The sequence below is a fragment of the Sinocyclocheilus anshuiensis genome, unplaced genomic scaffold, assembly GCF_001515605.1.
Source record: "Sinocyclocheilus anshuiensis isolate Anshui unplaced genomic scaffold, SAMN03320099.WGS_v1.1 scaffold152, whole genome shotgun sequence".
NCBI lineage: Eukaryota > Metazoa > Chordata > Actinopteri > Cypriniformes > Cyprinidae > Sinocyclocheilus > Sinocyclocheilus anshuiensis.
The window spans coordinates 2789035-2816162 of NW_015555781.1; the positions used below are offsets into that span (position 1 = coordinate 2789035).

The following is a 27128-nucleotide window of genomic DNA, read 5'->3' on the forward strand; positions in this document are numbered from 1 at the left end:
CCCGAGGCGGCAGTGGCCGCTCTCAGTTCCCCCGAGGCGGCGGTGTCCGCTCACGATCCTCCCGAGGCGGCGGTGCTCGCTCACGATGTTCCCGAAGCGGCGGTGCTCGCTCACGAGGCTCCCGAGGCGGCGGTGTCCGCTCTCAGTTCCCCCGAGGCGGCGGTGGCTTACTTAGGGTTGGAGCTGAAGTGTGCAGGAACATGGCCCTCCAGGACCAGGATTGGACACCTTTGGGCTAAAGGAATCTTTCATTTCCTCAAGTTTCTGAAGATCCAACAAAACATCATCTGTCGTGCCCCGACTTGAGTTCTCCCCAACTGTATTGGTTCATTTATGTATTCTCTATCTATCTCTCAGCATAAAGGTAGCAATTGGTTTAATCTTATGTTTGGTACTGTCGAGCCCCCGGTACATGCCAGGGCTCTATTATTTAGTAGAATAGCGTGGAACAAAGAGAATGAAAGGAATGGAAGGCCCACATGGGTGCAGCAGTGTTTATTTTTCTCTCATAGTTCTGCTCCTCTGCTCAGGTGTTCAGTAACCCTCAACCTGAAGGTATGCAATGCAGCTAATGAAAAAGACTTGGCTGTTTTTGATCCGGTAAAGGAGGCTATTTATTTCATTTTTATGGGGGTGGAATAAAAAGCATGTGCATTAAAAGTTAGCTTTCTTGAGATAGTTCAAACCCTGGAGTTATGTGGTCTACTGTATTTGGCGCTGCGAGAAGCAGAGAAAACCCATTTGATGTGACTTGAAAATTGTGTACGGATGCAGTGCGTTCGATTGCTTTGTTGAACGGTATTTTAAGCGGAACTTTTAAGATGCTGAGTTAAAGAGGTTGGGGATTCGGTGAGAGCTTTACCCTGTAATATTACCATAGTCTTCAATATTTAAAGTGAGAAACTATCTTGTTTAGACCTCTTTTCACCATTCTCTGAACCTGACGGAAATATCCCTTCAGACTCGTTTATATTTGATTGTTTCTATTGATGTGAACCTGAATATTTCATTGAAGGAAACCAAAGGAGATCCCTCAGCTCAGCTTGGAGGCTCGGCTCGCCTCAGATAAGGGTTAGGGAGATGTTTAGATTTATCTGCCATTCTCTAACACAAACTTGTTAGATGTTAATGCATAATTAACTGTTTTTTATTATAGCAGACGTTGGAAAGGCGGCTTTTACTTAGACATTATGATCGGTGCTAGAAGTTCGAAAATTGGCTATGGATTGGCTAGCAGGGATGTGTGAAGCAAATAAGGTAATTTTTCACCATGAAACAAAAGAATATTCATGCAAAACGTCGCTTAAAGACTAAGATTTTGTGAGCATTAATGTGCTCCTGCCAAAAACATACAAGCTTTGCATTTTAAACAGTCTCTGCCGAGATTATTTACACAAACTGATTTAGAAATACTACCAATATCTGTTGGTTTTGATGCAGACTTATATTTGATTTAAAACAAAGTCTTAAAGTTTAAAGTTTAGTTGTTGTGAAAGTCAATGTCAGGATTTTATGCCATTCAGAAATAAATTGAGATTAAATTAGTTTAATTTGAATTGAGGTAACAAAGTTCAGAATAGTATTTCAAATTTAAATATTAGAACAGAATTTAAATAAATTTAAATTCAAAGAAATATACATTTTCACCTAAAAATGCTAAAATAAACTTTGAATGTTGGCTTAAAGTTTAAAAAGCCTAAAAGTTTGAAGGTTTATAGTTCTTACAGATCAGGAGACCAATAGATAAACAGATGGTAGACAGATAGAACAATAGATCGATTTAGAATTGCACATTTGGAAATTACCGTATGAACTGCAATCATACTGAACTGTGATATGATATGTCATATCTCATATTATACATTATATTGTAGTTAATGTTACTACAGCTAGAAGTGAACTGCTGTTGATTATGTGTATTATGTTTCCAGGAGTACCATGCAAGCATTCTGTGGTCCAACACAGCACAGATCAATGGGGACGGTTGAGTTCGGGTTCTGAAAGGCCATTAGTCATGATTCCCATGGTCATAGGGTTGAGTTGGGCTGAGGGACGGATGAGGCAGCAGGCTTATCTTCACTTGTACATCTCAGCCTATAATGGCCAGCACATTCATCACAGAGAGGAGACTGCAGCGGACTGTTGCTTTTAATGGATATTAAGAAAGCAGATGCTAGAACCGTTAGAACTGTGGCCTGGATATGGTCTTGCAGAGAGATTTTCTGCTGCTATTGCATTCACACCATTGATCAACTGGGCTCCGGCTCCACCGTGTTTGTGTGAAAGTGTCTCAGTGTGCTGTAATACATAGCAATGCAGGAGAGAGAGAGGAGAACAGACTATCAGTGCCCTTCTCATCTCTGTCTCTGTCTTGTCTCATCTATTCTCTTCTCACCTTGTCTCTTAATGATTCTTCTCATTTCCTCTCAAAATAATCTCTTGTTTAGTTTGTTTTGTCCCATTTTTTTTTTTCTTTTTTCCCTTTCCCTTTTTTTCTCTCATCTGGTGTTTGTGCATCTCATCTCCTCCCCCTTTTGTCATCTCATTTTGTGTCCTGTCCATCCTTCTCTTCTCTTCTCTTCTCTTCTCTTCTCTTCTCTTCTCTTCTTGTCTCCTCTCATCTCGTCACTTTGCATTCGTTCTCTTTTCATCTCGTCACTTTTTAAAAATCTTTTTTCCAGTTGTCTTGTCAAGTCTCATCTCGCCTCATCCCTAATGTATATGAAATCATATTGGTGGGACTTTTGTACTTGATTTTTGCTGCAGAAAATGATTTTACAAATGATTGACGATTGACGATTGACATTTCAATGCGAGACATGCTTTGTGCAAATATTTTGAGTATGTTGGTTTGTGTGCACGGTGTTTACCTGTCAGAACGTGACCGGACATGAGCACACCTGCATAGAGGCAGTGCATCTGTAAGCAAAAATAAACTCATTCTGCAGGGCCCTTTGAAGCTTCTTGAAGCCCCCATCACATGTGCATCAGAACTTCTCAATCATCTTTAGATCTCTCAGCTTGTCTTCTCCCCTCCATCATGTCTTCTCGTCTCTTCTCTTCTCGCCTTGTCTCTTAAGGTCTCTTCTCATTTCCTCTCAAATAATATCTCGTTGTGATTGTGTTGTCCCATCTCTTTTTTTCCTCATCTAGTAATTTTGCATCTCATCCCCACCCCATTTTGTCATCTCATTTTGTGTCCACCCTTCCTGTCTCGTGTCATGTCTTGTCTCATCTCCTCTCATCTGCTGTTTTCTCTTCTCATTTCTTCATGTCTTGTCTCAGCTCATTTCAATCAATCTCTCAATCTCCTCTTCTTTCATTTTTTTTCTCATTTTGTCCCCTCCCCTCTATTTTGTCTTATCTCATCTCTTCTCCTCATGTTTTTTCTTGTTTCTTCATGTCCCTTCTTGTCTCTTCTTATTAGGGGCCAAGCCCAAAGGGCTGTAGCCCCTATTGTATCTGTATGTTTTATTCTTCTTCTTCTTCTTCTTCTTCGCCAATGGGAGTCTATGGCAGCCCTATGAAGGGAACATAGGAAAATTATGAAATTTGGCACACTTGTAGTGATGGCCATGAATAGTCATCTGACCAACTTTGGGGTCACTAGGACCAACTCTATAGCGCCACCACCAGTTCAAAAATTCAACATTGAAATGGCAATAACTCCTGAACCCCTAATTCTAGAAAAATCAAACTTAGTACACCTGATTCCACTCTTCATGAAGATCGCATTCCATAGCTTACATTAAGACTCCACCCATTACAGTAGCGGCCATTTTGAAAAGTACAGTAAATAGTCTATTCCCTACTACTGCTTCAAAATTGATCCAATTCTTCCCAAAATTGGCTCAGATGATCCTTGGACTGAGCTGCACATAAACAACCGAACAGAATTTTTTGACCACTAGTCAAAAAAAAAGTTATGATGCTGTGAACTTAACAAGGTTGACCTGTGATTGGTTCAGAGCCTGTATCTCGGCCAAACTTTGATCAATCAAAACGAAACTTGGTAAACTTTGTCAACACCATGATCGGAGGGCCCATGCCAAAGTTGGGAACAGCGCCACCTATGGGTCCTGAGATACCAAAAATGCACATTTTAGCTTATAACTTGAACAGTTAATCAGAAAATTATGATCTTTGTGTCTATGGATTCCTTGTGTCATGCCGAATCTGAGGACGTCCATTTTGCCAGGATTGACTGAACAACCTGTCTGCCATTTTGAAATTTGTCATAAATTGCTATGTCTTTTGAACCATTGGACATATCTGCACAAAAATCGGTAGGGATCATCAACACCATGTCCTGGCTGTACCTCAGAAGATTGAAGACAGCGCCACCTACAATCGCTGCTTGCAGCTATATTCTCAACATGTTGCTATAGATCTGTTGTTTCTACTAATCTCTTGACACCTCGTATCAACTAGTCTCGTCTCCTCACGTTGCTTCTATTCTCATTTTGTTCATTGTCCCTTTATAATTTCACACTGAACTCTTTCTACAGTATAAAAGTTAGTAGGCAGCAGAATTCGGAAGCAGACAGTCTGTTCTGTTGAGTTGTGAGGGGTCAGTTTGAAGGGACAGGGAGATTTGGAGATGTTCTCTCTTTTTGTCTTTTAGTTTTAGTCCATAGAGGGAGGTCTGGGCTTCTAGTTCAGCAGCTTTCAGAGAGTCTGTGCTTCATCTGTACTTTGTATGTTTTTCTGAGACACTCAGAGCATGGCAGGGGAAAAGGCTTGACTTATGCCTGCAGACCACCTTAGGCATCTGAGCCTGAAACAAGAAAATTGCCATGGCCTGATTTCATTCACTTTGAGCATTTATTTGTTTGATCCTGGGGCTAAATGGGAAAAGCAGACATAGTGTCACTCTCTATGGCCTCCTGTATGGCCCTGAAGCTACTTTCCCAAGTTCTTTGACTGCTTTATAGTCTCACATAAACAGACATTTGCACTTGTCTTTTTTGCTGAGACCCACAGCATATTTTCTGGCGTGATAGTTTGCTTAAATTTTTTACTTTTAGATAGACTTTGATCTCTTCTTTTGCGGCATCACTTAGAGGCACACACCGCACAGACAACATATTCCATGATTCCGACATAATTCCGGGTCACGACACCTCAAGGCAGCAGTGTTTGTGTCTCTCTGCCTGCTCCCTGGGCGTCAATGCGGTAAGCTTTTCTGTCCTCAGATGTGGGTGGGAGAAAGTTTTCCAAGGCCCGAGAGCATCATAAATCAAAACGTAACATCAGATCCACGCAGCTGGGCTCCCAGGAACTAGGAGCACAATATGAGTTGCTGACATTTTAATTACTTTGTCATACATCTCAGACTGGTAAGCCTATTTTGAGAGCGTAATTTATGGCAGTAAATGAAAACAAATATTCTCTAAACCATCTTTCTGAAAGCCGGTTCTTGCCATGTTGATTAATGTAATATCTATCTAGCGGTCTGTCCTGTCCCCGAGAGAATTAGGTTCTGGCCCCTTACCAACGTGCACGCATTTTGTTACATTTCAGAGGCTTTTGAATGTGAACACACACACACACATGTCCTACTGAAATGACAGGTAAACAATATAAAAAAACTCTCAGAGAGTAATTAATCTTCAATTATGCATATTACTTTTTTTCCTCAAAACAGTCATTTTTCTTTTAGTTTTCAAAATAGAGATGATAAAAAGTATTAAGCATGATTGTCAGAGCGTATCTCAGCAAATTGATCTTTAGATTTGATTCTCCTATATTGGAAATGGCTGGCCGGTTAAATTGGTGCTTTTTAGCCTGGCGGGTGCACAGCGTTTTCAACAAATCGAAATGGTCGTCCTCTTTGAATATTTAGATTACCTGGGCTTCCCGGCACCTTTCCTAAGTGGATTAACATTTCACGTGGCTCCCAACCTGCATTTTTAATACGTTGTGGGCTGATATCAAAGAGTCCTCAGGGATCAGAAACAAGCATTCCCATTATCTTTCCCACTGTGCTTTGTTTACCAACCCACGAGCAGGGGCCATTCATCTAGACAATTGTAATGGAATCCAAACTAGCTGGACTAATCATAAAATCACTTTATACACAGGTCGCATCGATTCTGCTCGCAGCATAAACCAGGTAAACGTTCGGGCCCCTGCTCTCCCGCGTTTTACAAACCTCCACTGGCAGCGTTACACAAGATCACACATGCTGCTATTAGGCCCTTAAATCATCATGAAGGTGAGCTGTTTATGTACACATCAGTTCGGAGCCTCTGATGCTTGCCAAGCCATTTCAGCCGATGCATATTTAATAATTAAAAGTCCATCAAGGCGGGCCGCTCTGACCTTTCAAAGCCGCCACTGACATCTGTGAAGGGTGCCTTTATTTCCCAGATGCAGCCCAGCCTGGATCCGCAGCAAGGTGTCAGGGTGCAGACACTGATGTAATGCATCCTCATCAGCGGCCGCCAATCTCCATCCCTCGCAGAACCCCCTCCCCAACAAAGCACCAACTTTTGATGGATCTCTTTATGTTAATCTGCACTTAATCGTGAAACAGCAAAAGGAGAACTAAGCAGAACCGAAGCTTGCTCTAATTACACGTCAATATTGCTCGCCGCGGAAGCACCAACAAGCCCTCTTGTTCCAATTCTGCCGCATTTTATTTTTTATTTACTTGTCTATGTACAAACGTCTCCGCGACTTGACAATCTTTTGTAGGGATCTGTCTTGGAAATAGGTAATGACTGCAGCACTTGTACTCGCGGCGTGTAGGAAGACGCTACAGGTCCCGCGGAGCCAGAAAACTAATCATAAGTTTCAAAGCATCCACGAGTTCTGCTCAGCCTCTCAAGGGCTTCTTCGTGGTGGTCACACCTGAGGAGAAAATCTCTTAGACAGCAGTGATGTGTAATTGAGGATGTCATCAATTAATCAAGAAACGAGGCTGGAGATACCGTACCTGCTTTCATCTACAGAAATGAAAAGAAAACAATTCCATCCAGCCTACGTGGAGTCGTGGGTTATCAAAGCACCATGTTCTCTGCTGGTTTGAGATGGTAATTTTGCCTTAAAGAGGCACAGGGAAACTGACACCTGAATAAATCGACAGTGATACACATCTGCCACTTAGTGTCTTTCCGGCAAACTTTGGATTGATGGATGAAGTATAATGTGTTCTGATTAATCATTAGTGCGATAGCAGCGGCTCTGACTTCAGTCTACAAGTATCTGAATGAGATAAACCCTTATTAAAGGTATAGTTAACTTAAAAAATGAAAAATTTGCCATCATTTACTCACCCTCATGTCATTCAAAGCCTGAATTACTTTCTGTTTTTCTGTGGAACACCAAAGAAAATATTGTAAAGAAAAAAAAGGTTTTTTTCTATACAGTGGGGCAAGGAGCTTTCAGGTATCCATAAGGTCACAAAATCTCGATAAAAGTTTTGTAAAAGGCCAACATTGATGTTGTAATACACTAAGACCTTTTCCTGAGTTTTTGTGAAATGGTTCAAATGATTTGTTGATTTGTTCTTTGAAAAGAGGCAACTCAGAATCTTTTCAATTATTATATATACAGTATATGTGTGTGTGTGTCTGTGTATAAACATACTACTGTTCAAAATTCAGTAATATTGTGAACTATTATTACAATTTAAATAACTGTTTTGTATTGTGATGCATTCTAAAATGTAGTTTATTCCTGTTATGGCAAAGCAGAATTTTCCAAGCCATTGCTCTAGTCTTCAATATCACATGATCCTTTGATTTGGTGCATTTCTTGAAACATTTCTCATCATTATCACAGTTGAAAACATTAGTAACACTTTATTTTAAGGATCTGTTCTCACTATTAAGTAGTTTCTTATTAGCATGCATATTCCTAGCATATTGGCTGTTTATCAGTAGTTATAAAGCACATATTAATGCCTTATACTGCATGACCCTGTTTTAGATCCCTTAATCGTACCCCATAACTAAACTTAACAGCCACCTTAAGCAGCTAATTAGGAGTTTATTGAGGCAAAAGTTGTAGTTAATAATTAGTTAATAGTGAGAATTGGTCCACAAACTAAAGTGTGACCAAAACATTTGTTTTTGATTGTCATATGAACTGTTTTTATAGTAACTTTATGAGACTTCTATGGTCCTTTGTTGACTTTTTCAGTGAACTGTTCCTTTTTCACGTTTTCAGTGTGACCTCAAGTCTGGGTCTCAACAAACAGCTCCCTCACTTAGATAGTAGCCTATAGGTTTATTCCCACCAACAGCGGTATTTCTGTCCGTAATGACCCTTACCTCTCATTGATTCTCAGCTTGTGTCAGAATGAGGGATCAGGTACATTGAAAACGCTCAGGGCCCCGTGAAATTTCTCCACGCCAGACTTGTCCCAGTCAAACCCAGGGCGCAATGAGTTCACGGCAAAGCTAGTTTTATGGAACCCAATATACATCAGTTAAGCACTAATTAAAATAATGTCACTTTATTGCGGTAGTGGAATTTGTTAGGGAACCAGACTAATTGTCAATAATTGTTTAACACAGCTGTATTTCATTCGCTTTGTTACTCTCCACAGAGCCATAACGTTGGAGAACCAGCTAGTGGTGCTTGCCACGGCCGCGGCGGACGCCGGAAGATACTACGTCCATGCTGTTAATGAGAAGAATGGAGAAAACAAGACAAGTCCATCCATTTACCTGAATGTGGCAGGTAAGTTGAGGGGGGGGATGAATCTCACTAGATCATTTCTATTACCCTGCAGCTAATGTCACATGGCCAGCCACTGATGCAGCCCAGACAGAACTATCGACCAGACGTGGGAGTTATGGCCTTCAGTTTGTCCGCTCCCTCTTTTGTTTTTGCCCACGTGTTGTAGGCACAGTTTAACACGATCGCTTCAGAAGTGCCTGCAGGCTGGCATGCAGATGCGAGGCACCTGTAATTTCCACTCCCTCAGGGGGCCGTTTAATGCAAAGCATTCATCAGAGAGGAAGGGCATCCGTGGAATGACACACAGAATCTGTTTGTTCCAGTGACACACTTGGATCTGCTAGCTGAACATTGTTTGATTGCTGTTGTCGTAGCTGCTTTGGCAGGTGCTACTGAGCGTTGCTGGCTTTCACAATACTAATGTGCATGTCCCATTCATGCATGCACAGCCAGTGGTGATCCGTCAGAGGAGGCAGAAATGTCTGAGCCTTCTCAAAAATGTGTTCATTATGAAAGTTAGAACTGATTTGATCAAATTAATTGTTGTCTTATTCAATTTACCTATTAATGTGCATAACTCTTATCCATGTAATGTTAAAAAATTACTAACAGCATATAGACTCCCTCGTCAGTTCAGACCCATTCAAATGGATGTTCCACTGGCATGGTGTCTGTCATTTGCTTCTATCCAAAATATGGCCTAAAAGGTGACAGGGAGTAGAAATTAAATTAGCCTGCAGCAGAAATAACCAGTCATTATCAGAGTACCCTTTCAAGCCAATTAGCTCTTCACTATTGCTTTAGTGTATCATCAAGCCTGCTTGTGGTTAATGCAACAGGGGAAGAGAGACTTCTAATTTTAGGCAAAAGTGGAGATGAAATGCAAATTATTAAAGGATCTTAACCATATGACTGATGGCAAGGCCAGATATAAATGTTCCATAATAAGGGAGCAGAGTTTATTTTTTCAGTACCAGATGAAACCAACTTGATGATTTGAAGAGTATAAATGATCAGGAGGCTGGAGGCCGCTAATAAACAAAAAAAAGATTAAAAAAAGAGACCAGTGCTGAACTGCTACGCCAACTGCAGAGTTAATAATTCAAATGAATCATGAGATTTAATATCCTGATTAATAGAGTGCATTTAAACTAGTCTTCGGTAAAAGGCTTTAACATGGTTCTCTCTTCATTTGCTTTTCAACAGCCTCGGTTTTCAGATTATCAGATGATTAGCGTCGAATTTGTGAATGCGGTACAGATAACATACAATTGTGTTCATCATAATGAGCGTGTATCAGTGTGTATAGCTCTGTCTGAACCAGCGATTTGTTAGGTTGCGGTGATACTTTTTTTGGGCGCTGTTGAAATTAAGCAGTTAATTAATTTCCCCATTGAAGTGCTAATTCCCCTGATATTTGATGAACAATAGTGCCAAGCTCAGATGAAGGGGTCTATCATCATGTGACTGCACTGTGGCATTTATGCCTAAGTCTCATTCTACTCTTCACTTTCTCAGGAAGTAAACAGCAAAATAAAGAGTATCCTTTGGGAAGCAGCCCCCCTGAAACCCTTTTTAGTTACACTTGCAGACGGCAGATGAAAGCTTCTACTGCCCTTAATGTGCGTTAAGTACAATTCATTTGTCAAGACTGTCCTTGTGGCATTTCCTGCTTTTCTTAAATTAGCCAGCATTCACCTCAGAGCTGCAAGGCAAGTGCTATGAACGAAGTGAAGAAAAATGGCCTCTGAAGAACCATGACCTTGGTCTTATTGTAATTAGCTGTGCTAGCTTGCTAGGGCAAGTGTCAAATCTCTAAACCTCCATATGAGCATACAAAAGGTTTGAGATTTGAACACACCCCTAACCCTAAGTATTAAATGTAATATGTCCTGTTCCATTTATGCTACATTCATGATCTCAAACTGTGCTCTTTGTTGAGGGAGAGATGTTCTATTCCTTTTAAATGATTGTACGTGCGATTTTTGCCTTGTAGACGATAAAATGTGTGAAGAAATCCTATGAATTTGCATTGAAAGACAGACCTGAGTCATAAATTTAGGGGCCAGGGGTGGATTTTTAAAGGCTAAAGGCTCATTCACACCTAGAACAATAACTATATTAGCATCCACGCCAATGCATGGTAATGTCCTGTTTATTATAAGCATGCACTGCAGTTTTGTCGTTTACCCCTGCTCAATCTGGATTCTGATTGGCTGTCAATGATTTTATTGTTCATCAGCTGGAAAAAAAATTCTGAAAATGGTATGTTATTGTTATAGTTGTGGTGTGGAGCGTGCTATTCTCTACACCAAGAACGATAACTATATTATCGCCCACACCAATGGTAGTTTTTTCTGCAGTAAAGTCTAAAAGTAATTCCAAAGTTCCTTGTTCCTCTGTGTTGTTATTGTTATAGCTGTAGTGTGCATGTCTCTATTATCTTAAAATTAGAAAGATCATTAAAACTTTATTGTTATAGTTATTGTCCTTGGTGTGAATGGGCCTTTAACCCAGTAAGCAAACACCCCTAGCAATCACATGACCACACACTGGTAACCCACACAACATCCTAGCATCTTGGTGGCTAGTTTGAGAGTTCATTCCTTACTTTATTGATTCATTTTCTATTCAGATAATTTTTTTTTGCTTAAAGGTGATCAACCATCCAATCATAAATGAATTATCATGCATCACACTGAAAATCTTTTGTCAGATGTGACATGGATTCCATTTGGTGGCGTCTCCCTCAGGCTCCATGCTGTCGCACTTTCATTATTCCTCACACCTGGCTTTAGAAAGGTCAGCCTGGTTGAATAAGCCACCTTGGAGCATGTAATCAAGGCTGATTAATTGATAACACTCAAGAGAGCATGTTGTTACAGTTCAGTCACAAGAGTGGGACGTGATTTCAATGGGCCGATGTAAAGGATCACCTCAAGAGCTGCGATTTGAACAGAGGCATTTTAAGGAGATTATGTTGCTTTCGTAAGTGTGATTCTTTCTCAAGTGATTCTGGATCAATCCATGAAGATTCAACTAGTGGATCAGATCAGAAAATATTTCAGTAAGGCTTGTATTCAGAATCTTTGAGAATCGTTTAAAATGAATCAAATCTTGAGGGGCCTAACGATTCTTACACCTGCCCTTTAGTAGAGGCTGAATTTATTGGTCCGTATTGTCTTATAATCATGTGGATGTGGTTCCTCTGATACAGATGATTTATCTGAATGTGTCTACCTGTCGTTCTCCCTGGCAAAGACAGTATTTTAACTCTCACAGCAGCTTGATTTATTCGAAAGGAAATAGGCTTAGACTAACCAGCTCAGTCATTATTTGCCGTTACTAATGATCTCATTTGGATGCAACCGTGTGCTTGGTTCTGTCTCATTTCTCCTGGCTTAAATAATAATCTACCATTTTAAAACAGAGCTGGCACTTCTGCAGAGATGTGTCCATTGTGTGATGTTTCAGTGTGGTTAAATGACAGTGAGTCTCACAATTGAGATGCATTTCTACAGGTGGCTTTCCAGGCTTGCTTTTTATAGAACTTGGCAAACTTGTGCTCTGCATTCATAAAATTGCATGACACAGTAGGCACTAGACAGCAACATTATGCTGAGGCATCATCACATGAATACTTAAAAATGTCTCTTAAGTACTTTTGTGTTGTTTACCATTAAAAATATTGTAGCATCCTTGTGAAGAGTTGATCTTCAGCGCTGGAAACGGCAGTACGGGCACACATATTTAAATACATATACATACACACACTCTTACCTCATTCCTAACCCTGCTGTTTAGCCATCAAACCAAACGATCGGGCGGCGCCCGCTTATGACGTCACTGCCGCGTGATTAATATTTGTGTTCTATAATGGTTTATTGGTTTTCTGTTTTATAATGTGATTGATGTTTAATGTGAAGTTTATGAGTTACAGATGAGATTATAAGACTAAATGCTTACCTACTAGTGGTACCCTCCAGGTAGGGGGTGGACCCTGGCCTATAAGAAGGGAGGCCAGCTTCACATCGGGAGACTTGTTTAGCAAGTCAGCAAGCGTGCTAGTGCAGTGCCGTGAGCAAAATTGGACATATTGTATATTGTGAGTACTCGTTTGTGCACTTTGTTTATGGTTTATTTTGGTACTTTGCTATTTTTTGGACTGAGCACTTGTGGAAATACCATACTCTTACCACTGGATATTTTTACGGCACACTGTAAATAAAAGTCACCTTTTGTTTACTTCTACGGGTCAAGCCATCATTTATTTTGGTTAATTGTTTTTTTTTCTTTTTAGGACCTAAAACGTCTCGCAGTAGATCTGCAAGGGTCTACTGCATCACAATCCTTAAAACAAGATTACTTATAAGAGACAATATATAGGACCGTTTAATTTGTATTTTTTTATTTAAGGAATTTTTTATCCATAAAAGAATTCTGAAAATCACAGTTTTTACAAAAATATTAACCCTTTAATGCATACCTCGGGTCTTTAGCGACCCGGGACATCATTCTCTACCCTCTCCCTCCTTCATTTTTTTAAGTTAGACATCAACTTTCTTAGTATTCCTCAATCTATTAATTATAAACAATATAACAAGAAAAAAATAGTAAAATATAAAAGAATGCCTGTTTTCTGTTACATTTTTTGTAAAAAATGTATATGGTCACTAGAGACCCGAGGTATGTAAATGTGTAAGTTTTTTTTTCTGCGCAACTATATTTACATATCTGATGACTCAATATGTGCAATGCATCTTTTTTCCTCAAGGTGGCACTGTTTGATACACTGATGACGTGACGTTTCACTCATAATTACCGCAGGCATAAAACAAACGAATATCATCAGCAAAAATTGAAGTGTTTTGAATGGCTTTACTGCAGAGCAATTACTATACGCAATGAAATATAAATGTCACTGTCATTTGATGCTGGATGTGGTGAATAAGCTGCCAGTGATCAAAATATTGAATATGAAGTCATTGAAAACGATAGTTTTGAGAATATGGCTGAGATCGTGAATATGAGGCAGATGCTGAATGTACTGTGGAAGTGCACTCTGACGATGACAGGGATGGTAAATCATCTGCTCAAACTGAACCCTTTTAAGTTTCAAAAGGTAACGAAATATGCTTTATTTTATTCTTCTGTAATTGTTCTTTAAATATCAAGAGATTTTTTTTGCTATTGCAGCAGTTAGAGATCCAACCATGCTGGATATATAGGTCCGGGTCGCTAAAGACCCGAATGTGTAATAATGATTGGCGAAACATTCATCCATTTAAGGGTTAAGCAGCACACCTGTTTTCAACATTGATAATAATAAGAAATGTTTCTTCAGTACTAAATCAGCATATCAGAATGATTTCTGAAGGATCATGTGACACTGAAGACTGGAATAATGATGCTGAAAATTCAGCTTTGCATCACATATATTAAAGGGCCCCTATTATGCCCCTTTTTACAAAATGTGATATAAGTCTCAGGTGACCCCAGAATGTGTCTGTGAAGTTTCAGCTCAAAATACCCCACAGATCATTTATTATATCATTTTGAAAATGGCCATTTTAAGTGGAAGCAGAAACACGCTGTTTTCATGCATGTATCTTTAAATGCAAATGAGCTGCTTCTCCCCGCCCCGTCCACAATAGGGCTGTGCCTTTACAGCTTGTACCTCAAATACTCTGCCCAAAAACATGTGTTTGGTTGTGATTATATCACGCTGAAATCATGCGTTTTAAAGCCATATCAGTTTAAAATTCTGATATGGGGTTTTCTGAGTGCACACATCCGAAGCACGCACACAGAAAGCGGCTGTCACATGGCATGTGAGTACTAAACTAACTTCTGTTTTATGTCTTATTTCACTTAAACTGCAAATACACACAAGGTTATGTAAAAAGCACACATATTTTACATAAACACAGTCCGTTATGTCTGTGAAGGTAAACAGCTGGGAAAGAAATCTCATGTTTATATTAGATCTGTTTATTAAGTGACAGCAGCATAATATACAGTACTTACTGCTGTCTACGCTGTTAATATCAGCCAAACAATAAAATAAAAACAGAAAATCACTTACTGCTCTTGACTGAATAACTTCTATAGCTTTTAATAAGAAGACATTTCTTACTTGAATGATGCTTTTAAATGCTCTAGCTTGAAGATAAACATGGTGGATTGTGTGCGGCTCACTCAGGGCGGGGTCTCTGCTAATATGGCAGTGTCCGTCAACAGTCAGGGGCTGGGCCTGTATGTACAATGTGACGTCACATTGTACAGATTCTGCAAACAGCTTGTCCTGAGACACTGCTTATGATTTATGTGGATTAGGGCTGGGCAAAAAATCGAATGCGATTTTCATGCGAATCTCGTCAGTAAAGCCGCTTCTGGTGATTAGTAGTAAATCTCCAGCACGTGCTTTCAGATGGAGCGGCATTTAACACACAGAGCCATAGATCACTGACAAGCTACACAAAATCGTGTTCAAAATCGCAGGCGATTCATTGCCGATTCACTGACGAGATGCTCATGAAAATCGCATTCGATTTTTTGCACAGCCCTAATGTAGAGTGGGTGGATTTTTATCATTATAGGGTGGTTGTGTACACACACTGCCAACACACATTTATGTTCCAACAACATGTAAAACTGAATTTTTCATAATAGGTGCCCTTTAAAATAGAAAACAGTTATTTTAAATTCTAATAGTGTCATTTTTTTTTACTTTTTAAATTTTAATTAGAAAACGTTTATCTTAAATTGTAATAATTTTAATTATAGTATTATTGTTTTTACTATATTTTTGATGCAATAAATGCAACCTTGGTGAGCAGAAGAGACTTGAAATAAGTAGAAACTATTTGCCAATGGTGTAAGGAAAATCATCTTGTTTTTGTTTTGCATTACATTTATTACTTAAATGTATTATTTAGTTTTTCTTTGTTTTAAGTTAAACTAAGTAGATTTTGTTTTCAGATCTCTCTGAAAACATTCTTTTGTCATTTAGATTCTCAATTTAATGTAGATTGTTTTGAAAACAAGACAAAAATGATTGCAATTTATTCCAAAATAATTTTTAAAATGGATAAAGAATATACTTGTTTTTGTTCAATACAGAACATAATAGATGAAGATAGATTTTGTAAAGTTTTACCTGCAATTTGTGTGTGATAAGTGTTTTTGTGCTAATTAGAGTCTTTTGTTAGGTTAGCGACATGATAACATCAGCCTCTTCTGCACATGCAGAGCTCTGTTTGTGTGCTGCACTTTACTCTGCTTAAGTCTGACCTCTTCCTACGTAGAACATCTCACATCAGTCACTGATGAGGGTTCATGATGTTTAGGATGTTGCTGTTGAAGGCAGCTGTTTATGTAGGCAGTGAACAGCAGGCGAGCTCATAGTCTGGAGATTAACACCAACACAGGAAGCTGGGGTGGGTTTATATTTTGTAAATTATATTTATTTTCTTCTCTTTTCCTATGGATTTCATTTTGAGAGTGGAGATGCTTTGCTTTCTGACTTCAACAGTACTGCACCGTTATGTGAGCAGATATTGAATTCATATTGGACACAAGGAATCTGGATGTAGTGGTCTGCTCTGGTATCCCATGGGTACCTGAAAATGCCTTTCATGGAAATCTGTGTTTCTAAGCCCAGCTGCCTTTCATCATCTGGATTTGTGACAATAAGAGAAAGCCAAGGTTTTAGGAAGGGAAAATCAATCACAGTTTCATTCTCAAAATGCTTGTTTGTGCACAAACATAATCAAAGCTGTAGCTGTAGTCTTTTGCATCATCAAATCAATCCCCATCAAGATATGCTAGTGTAGTTTGCAGTAGATGACCAATTAGATCGCAGAATAAGGATGTGTGGTTGATAACAGATATGTGGACATTAAAAAATCATATAGAAGGTCTGTCCATGTGTTGTATTATGCCCCGCTCACAGACCACATGAGGGGTTTAGTATGCTTTCTTCTGCCTTTTAAATGAAAGCCCATTTTTGACTCAGTGGCAATGCTCTGTAAACATACTACAATCTGTCTGTCTATCTCTCTGTCTGTCTGTCTGTCTATCTGTCTGCTGTCTTTCTGTCTGTCTGTCTGTCTATCTATCTTGTCTGTCTGTCGGTCGTTCGGTCTAACTGTCTGTCGGTCGGTCTGTTTATCTATCTATCTATCTATCTATCTATCTATCTATCTGTCAGTCTGTCTGTCTGTCTGTCTGCTGTTTTTCTGTCTGTCTGTCTGTCTGTCTATATATCTATCTGTCTGTCTGTGTCTTTCTGTCTGCTGTTTTTCTGTCTGTCTGTCTGTCTGTCTATCTATCATCTGTCTGTCTGTCTGTCTGTCTATCTATCAGTCTGTCTGTCGTCTGTCTGTCTATCTATCATCTGTCTGTCTGTCTGTTTGCATGTCTATCTGTCTGTCTGTCTGTTTGCATGTCTATCTATCTGTCTGTCTGTCTCTCATTCGTTCTATCATTCTATTGTTCTCTGTCTGTACGGTCTATGAAATTTTAATGTCTTCTAAATCTTCAAAACTTTTGAAGAAGGCTTTGTAAAAAATTGATATATATGAATTATTTGAATTTCAGTTCATTTAAATTCTGCTTTCTTACATTGAATTTGGAATTGTAGTTTTGCATTCTGTTTGCTACCTTTTGCTACCTAAGTTTTCGAAATTGAATTGGGGATTCAGTTATAAATTCATTCAATTCTGAATGATGCACAACCCTGCTATGAATAATGTGCATAATATACACATTTATGTGTGCATCAAATACATAATATACCGGGTAATGCATCCCACATTGCAGTGCATTCAACTTTATCTTCCGTTTACAGTGTGATAAATGAACTGGACGTAATATCCATGACTCATTATTTGAATGGACTACCAAGAGTTTCTTCTTTATTCTTTTCTTTTCTTTTCCTAAAGTTGCCCCTGATGTAAAATAACAGGTCACCTGTGAGTCTGAAATAGTAGCTCTGTAAAAAAGTGCTCCCTTCAGGCCAGCGGAATATAATAACATTTCTACAATGTTTTGAATAAGCAGCTACCGTTGCTGCAGGGACAAATTTATGCCAAGCTCAGTCAGAGCTATGTGATAAACACTTCCACCTGCAGCCATCATTTGCAAGTCAGGTTCCTGTGAAGTTCTCACCCTGGGAGCGAGCCGAGGCTTTGGGTGAACGCTAACTGAAGAATCGACGCATATCGACACGACTCAGAGTTCGACAGGAACAGCAGGACCATCAGGGGAGGGCGTGGGATTGAACCCCAGCATGTGGAATATTCAGGGAACGGCATCGTTAAGATTTAATGAACACCTCCATAAATTTTTATCATACCCTTCCTGCTGGCAGATTACATTCAAACAAAAGCTTCTTTCCTGTGCCGTAAGCTGACCCAAGAGACTAAATATGATTAAAGCTGAGCCTCCTTCCCCATGTTGTCTACCTTTATTTATTTATTTTTTTGCACTTATTGTTATTATCACCTTCATCCCACCAGAATATCCTCTCCGCACCCCTCCCACCCCACTTCCACCATCTGATTTCCTTGAGGAGTTTCAAATTAGCTCCGCCGCTCCGATGAGGGTTTCATCCCTGACACTCAGCACCTTGTTTAATTGGCTATATCTTAAACAAATATGTCCCCCGAGAGATCGTGTTTAGTTTGTAATATCTTAGATTTGATAACTTGTCACCTGTAATTTGAGCCGAGATTGATAGGAGGCGACAGCGGGCGATTTGAGGTGATCTGATGGAACGTCTGCTGGAGAAATCTGCCATTTCTCCTCATTAGCGTGTGAAAGACGCACCGGGGTTTGGTGCTCGCAACAACTCTTGACAGAGGAATAATAAGATGCCTGTCAGCTTTTTTGATAGTAAATGTTTATAGGTGCGGCGGCACTTAACCTTTTAAGATGATAACACACTCGATTATGGGAGGCAAATCACAACCGTCTTATCTGTCAAACGCTGGCCCCTCTTCGTGTTCTTGACAACATTTGCCCAATGTCATTGTTATTTTTGATGGTTTGCCTGAAATAATGGAGGATGAAAAATCAAAAGTAGTGAAGAATGCATTAGAAATGCCCCACAGGGCCAGCCTCAATTTCCTCTTCGATTACAGCATCGTCTGGACTTAATGTGCTACCAAAAAATGAATAGGCTCACTACTTAAAGTTGGAGAGAGGACAACATTATCAGCATCCTAAACACAGCCTTTGCTAATAGCATTTTCAGCAAGCCAAATGTATCTTTATGGGATGGACATTAGAGTGCTTTTAATGATGATGAACTGTAGGAATTAAAGGGATAAATCACCGCAAAACTAAAATTCTATCATCATTTACTCACCCTCATGGCTTTCCAAAGCATATGATTTTTTTTTTAAACATAATTGTATCATTTAAATCTACCAGTATATTGTTGTTTACTTCTGAGTTACAGTACAGTAAAAAAAAAAATGTTTTGCTCATTGTTTTAATAACTTGTCATTTAAAAAAAAAATGTAATTGTTGAATTAAAAAAAGAAACAAAGCTTTAATTAATTATTAATGAATATATTTATTTATTTATTTTATTATTTTATTTTTTGAGTTTGGCAGTCCTCTTTACATTGGATTGGGGCAGTAGTGTTGAGTGTACATTGGTTGTACGCTGTAATGAAAAAAAAAGATTTTCATGCACAACTTCAGTCATCTTATATTTAAAGTGCCCCTACTATGTCATTTTTAAGGTTCCTACTATTGTTTTGGGAGTCTCCTACAAAAGGTTTACATGCATGTAAGGTCAAAAAACGCTTTTGTTTTTGTTTTGTTTTTTCAAAATATGCCTTTAATATCACCTCATTTTCCAACGATTCTCAAACAGTTCGTTCAAAGCAGTTCTAAGATTCAGTCTCTCTAAACCCCTCCTTCCCATGAACCTGCTCTGCTCTGATTGGTCAGATAGCCTAGTCTGTTGTGATTGGTCTACCGCATACAGCACATGTCGGAAACAATATGTCCATTGCCATAGTTTCGTATTTTGAACGCTTGATAGAAAATATAAACATCTTTTATTTATAATATTTACAGGTTGTGATTCAGTGGAGCCAGCTGGTCCAAATAACCTGGGTACGGAGTCATCTTTCAAGAGCAAGCATTTTGTGAATCCCGCGTTGAGCTCCCCGAGATTAGAGAAGCAGTCGTCAGTTAAATGACGGGAACACATGACGGGAAAATATTGGGTTTGTACTGCTGTGAAATTTAACCACTGTTTCTTTGCAGCCTTATTTTTCGGAAGTGAAAATAAAATGAATTTACTTTCACAGCGTAGGACACGGCGTCTTCTCGATATGATGTTAACCACACGAACAAGCTGCAGTGTTTGAGGGCGGGTCAAGTTGTTTGTGGCTGGCCACGTAGTTTACATTGGATTGGGGCAGTAGTGTTGAGTGTACATTGGTTGTACGCTGTAATGACAGTGCATGGGTATAAAAAAAGTGAAATATGTAGGTGTTTTGATTGGTCAGATAGCCTAGTCTGTTGTGATTGGTCTACCGCATACAGCACATGTCGGAAACAATATGTCCATTGCCATAGTTTCGTATTTTGAACGCTTGATAGAAAATATAAACATCTTTTATTTATAATATTTACAGGTTGTGATTCAGTGGAGCCAGCTGGTCCAAATAACCTGGGTACGGAGTCATCTTTCAAGAGCAAGCATTTTGTGAATCCCGCGTTGAGCTCCCCGAGATTAGAGAAGCAGTCGTCAGTTAAATGACGGGAACACATGACGGGAAAATATTGGGTTTGTACTGCTGTGAAATTTAACCACTGTTTCTTTGCAGCCTTATTTTTCGGAAGTGAAAATAAAATGAATTTACTTTCACAGCGTAGGACACGGCGTCTTCTCGATATGATGTTAACCACACGAACAAGCTGCAGTGTTTGAGGGCGGGTCAAGTTGTTTGTGGCTGGCCAACGTAGACCATTATGCAAATGTGTTAGCTCGTGATCTGTAGCCGTCACGGAAGTGGGATTCAAATTACTGACAACTTGTTTCGGCTGTTCAGAGTCGATTCTTTCTTTTGGGAGACAATAACTATTTATTGTGCACTTTCGGATTTACAACTTTGCAGATATTTACATTCACATACAGCTACATTACACACTGCATGGAAGACAATATTCGAAAATGGCATAATAGGGGCACTTTAATATACCTTGAGAAGATGACAATACAAGATACATTCCTGCAGAGCCACCTGTCTCAAAAATAACCAAAAATCTCAGTTTAACATTTTGTACTACTTTGTAATGAATTTATCACAATATTTGCAATATTTTATTTCTAATTAAAACTGTTTTTACATTTTCTCATCAGAGGCATAAACTCTTTTCATTTGCGTAAAGATATTTTTATTCTCTTTTTTATTTATTTTTATTAATAACTAACTTTTGTAGTTGCCATAATAATGAATAGCTTACCAACCATGTGGTTTCAGTAATTACCAGTTGGAAAACCATTCCACTGTTTTGTAATTGCACCATTATTAGCAACCACAGTGTTGCGTCTCTTAGTTTTAGGCCCCAGGAAACAGACTGAAGTTTTGTTTAACAGCAAGACGTAGTCATAGACATGCATTGCTGAAATATAATTGTGTTTTTAAATGAGACTTAAAGTCACAAGCGGATATGCACAGCAGCTGCATGCTCGTCAGTGCGTGCATTTGATTGCAGTTCAACCCAATGCACCCTATGTGTCATTGGCAGGAATAATACTAATAATAATACAAATAAAAGCCTATTCACTGACCATTTCTCTTCCTGCATACAAATAGGAATGAGAGTAAACATGTTTATATCAACAGCTACATATCTTTTGACAAGCCATGGCCAAAAATTCAGATACTGAGCAACTTTTTGTCTGCCAACATTGGAAATATCAGGTGTATTTTGGAAAAATAAGCAAAGGATGCATCATTTATAAATATGAGACACTCCTGCCATTCCAGCTAGCAGGTCTGTCCTCGGGTATCAATGTGACAGCATGTGTGTCAGCTAGTATTCATGCTACCACAGCTTTATGGTCACTCTCTTGTCAGCTTGTCAGTCACATTCGCGAAAGTATCGCTGGCGGTGGAAGTAGGTCATGGAAGTACAGTGGTTAAGTCTGTTTACGGGAATGTCTGCGTGTTTTGTTTCCTGCACCACAACAAACACTGCATGTAAATGAGCGTGTTCATGGCGGGCCGATGCTTCTGAGATATCTCCTTTATGAAACTCCAGCGTGGCGCGATTGTGATGTAAAAATAAACAGCCATCTCTTTTTATGCGAATCACACTGTGTTCAGGGGCGTCTCCTGGCTTTCATTGTAGCAGTGCAGAGCCTCAAAGTGTCGCTGCAATCATTTTTGTATATCCACAGTAGCATTCTATTTCGTGGAGGCATTGAAGTGAAGTGTTTGCATATGCAAAGAGCATCATTCCAACATCAGAATGGAACGGGTAGGAATATATATCTGGATATGCCTCCCCTCCATATATATATATGAGTGTGTGTGTTGTGTTGAAGTCAGGCAGCATTCAGATGGCTTATTCTGTGTCTAAAAGACGCGCCTGGAAGCGATGATAACAAACTTTTCATTCTCAAAAAAAAAGTCAGTAATGCGGTTCCCTGGTAATAACATTTTTTGTGCCGTCTAACCTCTTTATGCCAGCATTTGTAAGAAGTCTGCCTCGGCCACAGAGAGGAGACAATCCCTGATGAACACAATCTCATTTCATTGTGGACATATTATTTGCGTTGTGATTGTAATATCAAATCCTAGAAAACTGGCCAGCGTTTTAAACAGATAGTTCAACCCCAAAATGGGAATTTTGTAATTATTTCAGGGCTCAATGCTAAGGATTTTTTTCTACTGGTCCAGTGGTTCAATTTTTTACTGGCCCTGCCTGAGACACTGCTCTATATGTGTACACTGTGCACACAGAACACACTGAATAGAGTTGTTATTTGCGTCTTCTTTTGCTTGAATACGTTAAAATCGCTTTAATGTTCAAATTGGCAAGGTGTATTTGTCTGTTAAAGTGCAAGAAGATGTGAAAGAGAAACTCAGTTTGGGGCTCGCATGCAGAGACGCTGCTGTACACACAGAACACAGCGCACGAGTGCTGAATGGAGTTCTCTTTCGCATCGTCTTGCGCTTTTCGCATCTCCTAATGCTTTTAAATCGATTGAATGTTTAAACTGGCAAAGCTTTAAAAACACGTGCAAATGATCAACTTTTGTGAGGACACAGCAGTGGCACGATCGGGCCAGTGACAAATCTGTCTACTGTCCAAAGCGTCTTTTACGCTGGCCCCGAGCCATCGGCAAGTCCTTATTGTCGAGCCCTGTATTTACTTACCTTAATGTTATTCCAAACCAGAATGACTTTATTTCTTCTGTGGAACACAAAAGGAGATAATTAGTAGAATGGTCCTGCTGTTCTTTTCCATTTAATTAAAAGTGAATGATAACCAAACTGTCAAGCTCCAAAAATTGAAAAAATAAATAAATAATTATAAACAATTAATTAATTAATTAATTACCTTAATAGTACCATAACAGTAGTTCAGTAGTCGTCCAAAGCTGTTTGGCAAGTTTTTGTGAAGAAAATTTGTAAATGTACATTTGTTACTCTCTGAAAATCTTCCTATTGTAGCTCTCAGATCTCATGTGATTTTAAATGTATATATTATAATATTTTATTATATATATAAAGCAAATGTGCATGAGTTTGAAGAGCTGCAGCAAAGAGAATATTTTAATTGAATAGTGCCTTAAAGGGATAATTTACCCCAAAATTAAAGTTCTGTCGTCATTTACTCACCCTCATGTTATTCAAGCCTGTATGAGTTTCTTTCTTCTATGGAACACAAAAGAAGATATTTTGAAGAATGTTGGTAACCAAAGAGTTTTACCATTGGGTTACCATTGACTTCCACTGTATAGAAAAAAAAGTACCACTGAGCCTTTTCTCAAAAAATCTCCTAATGTGTTCCACAGAGAAAGAAAGTCATATAGGCTGACTATATAGGGACACACGAGAGTGACTAAGTGACAGAATTTTCATTTTTGGGTGAACTATACCTTTAAATTTATTTATTTTTCTTTGCACAAAGCAATCATATGGCTTCTGAGTAGGGCTGCACGATAAATCGCATGCGATATTTAACTGACGAGCTGCACAAAACCACGTTCATATTCGCACGATTTTTTGTGCAGCTCGTCAGTGAACAACGGCTCTGTGTAGTTAATGCTGCTCAATGTGAAAGCACGCAGGTGATGGAGATTTACCGCTGATTACAGAACCGGCTTTCTGACAAGATGTGCATTAAATATCGCATGCGATTTATCGTGCAGCCCTACTTCTGAGCACTTGGAATTAGTCACATGGACAACTCAGTCCTGTTTTTTGTCATATTAGAATCGTGGTACTGAAGCAAGCAGCTTGGACATTCTACTAAACATCTCTCCCTGTGTTCCACAGAAAAAAGTAAGTCAAGCAGGTTTGGAACAATATGAGGGTGGGTAAATGATGACAGAATTGTCATTTTCGGTGACCCGACCCTTTAATAAAGTTTGCTGTCAAGTGGAAAAAGCAGTTATTATCTTGTGTCAGAGTGCAATAACTACACACACTTATTGACTGGCCAGTGTGGCCAAAATTCCTTGGCAAACAGAGGCATCATGGGCAGTCAGAGAATCAGTCGGCAACTCCTCTCTTTTATGTTTCCATTGTGTATTCTTAAGATGATGGTTATCATTCCTCATCCTGTCCGTCTATATGAATTACCTCTGAAGCAAATTGCCGAAAGCCATTTTGCAATGCTGTCTGAACAATGGATGTTAATGCTATGACTATAAAAGACCACTTACCGAAATGCTGTTGGCATTTGCCATTGGAATTCAACCCAAGGCCAAAGGAATCATAAAAATCTATGCAGAGGGTATCTACAGTCGCTGATGAGTTCCTGGAATGACTGCCGGATTGGACTGGCATTTTGTGACGTCTCAAATATGCTAATGGAGGTGGGTCATTTTACACACATTTGTAATGTGCAAAATGTCCACAGCATGGAGCGTTTAGACTGTTGTAATATTAGTGCAGAATGAGGCTACACAGCGCCATTAGTGCAATTAAAGCATAATTAGCTTCAGCATGAGAATGAGGGTGTTCGCTTGCTCATTTAAAAGACATAGAGGGCATTTGGGCAGATTACAACAACCCTGTCATGGCCTTCATGTTAAGAATGATTTATGTTTGAGGAAAACCCATTCTTATATGAAAAGAGGGTTATGGGGGAATTACAAAGATAATTAAAACCAGTCTTGGAGTCATTTAGATTAAATTTTACTTTGATATGTGTATAGAATGGTGCTGTTTGATGACCATACTCATCTACATAGTGCTGGGGAAGCTACTTTGAAAGTTTGAAGGGGCAGTTCACCCAAAAATGAAAATTCTGTCATCGATTACTCACTCTCATGTCGTTCCAAACCCATAAGCCGTTCATTCATCTTCTAAACAAAATTGATGAAACCTTTTTTTTGTCCCTCCAAGTCCATTACACCAAAACTTGATGCATCAAAAAGTTCATAAAGACTACATAAAATAAATCTAGTTTTCCTTTTGCACTGTGTCCCGTTGTCTTGCGGTGTGTTCAGTTTGAGTTTGTCCGGTCTCGTCTATGTTGACGTCTGTCACGGTTGTGACCTTGCCTGTCATCTACTGAGTTTCGTGTTGTGGATTATTCATTAAAGTCTTTTGGAATCATATCTTCTTCATCATGTGTGATCATCGACCATATCTTGACACCAATAAAATGAACCAATAGGCTGAACCCAGCATTTGGGTTAAAAAAAAAATAACCCTGCATTTTTTAGTGTAGTTAATAAAACTATAAAACACAGGGACTTGAATGAATGGGTGTTTTTTTTTAACTAGTTCATTTCAGTGAATGAACTGATTCATTCAGAAACATCTTTCCTCTCAGCACTACTTTGAGAGGGAGGATAGTTTGAGAGTGAATTTGATTTATTAGTACAGTATCCTTGGCTGTAAAACTCAGAGTTACTTCAAAGTGTACTACTAAGATATTATCATCACACATATTCTAAAGTCCAAAAAAATGTGAATGCAGTGATGCTTTTTGTTAGTGCCACTTTTAAAAGGATCCTCTGCAGAGGTGCTATATCTGACTTTTAAAATCCATTTTACATTTAAATAGATTTAAAAGTAGGAGTATTTTCCTGACAAACAGCAGTCCCTCTTTTTTAATTTACCTGCTGGGAACTGGGGATCGCTTTGAATAGAAAGCAAAGAGAAACTCGTTTTCCCTGACTTTCATTTTCCTGTGCAGTCATAAAATGGGACGAGAAACAATCAGCTTTCTTTTTCCCCTCTATTTACCCTTTCTCATGTACTATACTACCGGACTGCAACACTAGTGTATGTTTTGTCACCGATGGGCTCCTCAGGGACAGTAACCGTACAGTCAGCAGTTAGGCAGGAAGTCCGCTGATGTCCCACCATTGTGTGGGTTTATGCACAAGTGGTCTGTGAATGTAACAGGCGGCCTTCATCATTGCTAAACCTCAGACCATACTCTTCCTGAGCTCGACTGCAGAGTGCTAATCTCCCGCTGTGTCTCAAGGGAAGAGCCCCTTGACTGCCGGATCATTAACCTCCCTCATAGAGCAAGCGTGCTCATGTCCTGGCTGGGAAGAAATTCCGCCTCACAGCAGCAGCTCAGGAAAGAGCGGGAGTCCAGACCCAGATCTGCATCCGTCTCTCATGTCTGCCTACCGCTTCTCTCACCAATAGTGTATTATAGAAGGAACGGTGCCATAGTATATTAGTATATTAGTCAGTGTGATTTTTATATTAGAAACTTTTACTTTGTTATAAGAAGATTTCTATTTCAAATTCTGATCTTTTGAACTTTCTATTCATCAGTTTTAAGCAGCACAACTGTTTTTACATTGATGATAAGAAATGTTTCTTGCGCAGCAAATCAGTATATTAGAATGATTTCTGAAGGATCATGTGACACCGAAGACTGGAGTAATGATGCTGAAAATTCAGTTTTGCCATCACAGGAATAAATTACATTTTAAAATATATTCAAATAGAAAACAGATATTTTAAATTGTAATAATATTTCACTTTTTACAGTTTTTACTGTATTTTTGATCAAATAAATGCAGCTTTCTGAGCACCTTTTTCAAAAACATTAAAAATGCAGACCCCAAACTTTTGAGCTGTATGTTTAGTGCTGTCAATCAATTCAAAAAAACTAATCACAATTTTTTCTGTAATTAAATATAATAAATCATACTAAAGTATGATGTCATACTGATCAAGCCCCGCCCATGACCGCTGACG

The 27128-nt window shown here is 39.0% G+C and overlaps 1 protein-coding gene across 1 annotated transcript in view; it reads left to right on the forward strand.

Moving 5' to 3' along the window:
• Positions 1-27128, forward strand: part of LOC107674633 (protein sidekick-1-like) — a 370868-nt gene that overhangs the window by 216347 nt on the left and 127393 nt on the right. Inside the window, exon 5 of the mRNA XM_016468661.1 lies at positions 8558-8691. Within this exon, the coding sequence (XP_016324147.1) occupies positions 8558-8691 (134 nt within the window). The remainder of the gene's footprint in view (positions 1-8557; positions 8692-27128) is intronic.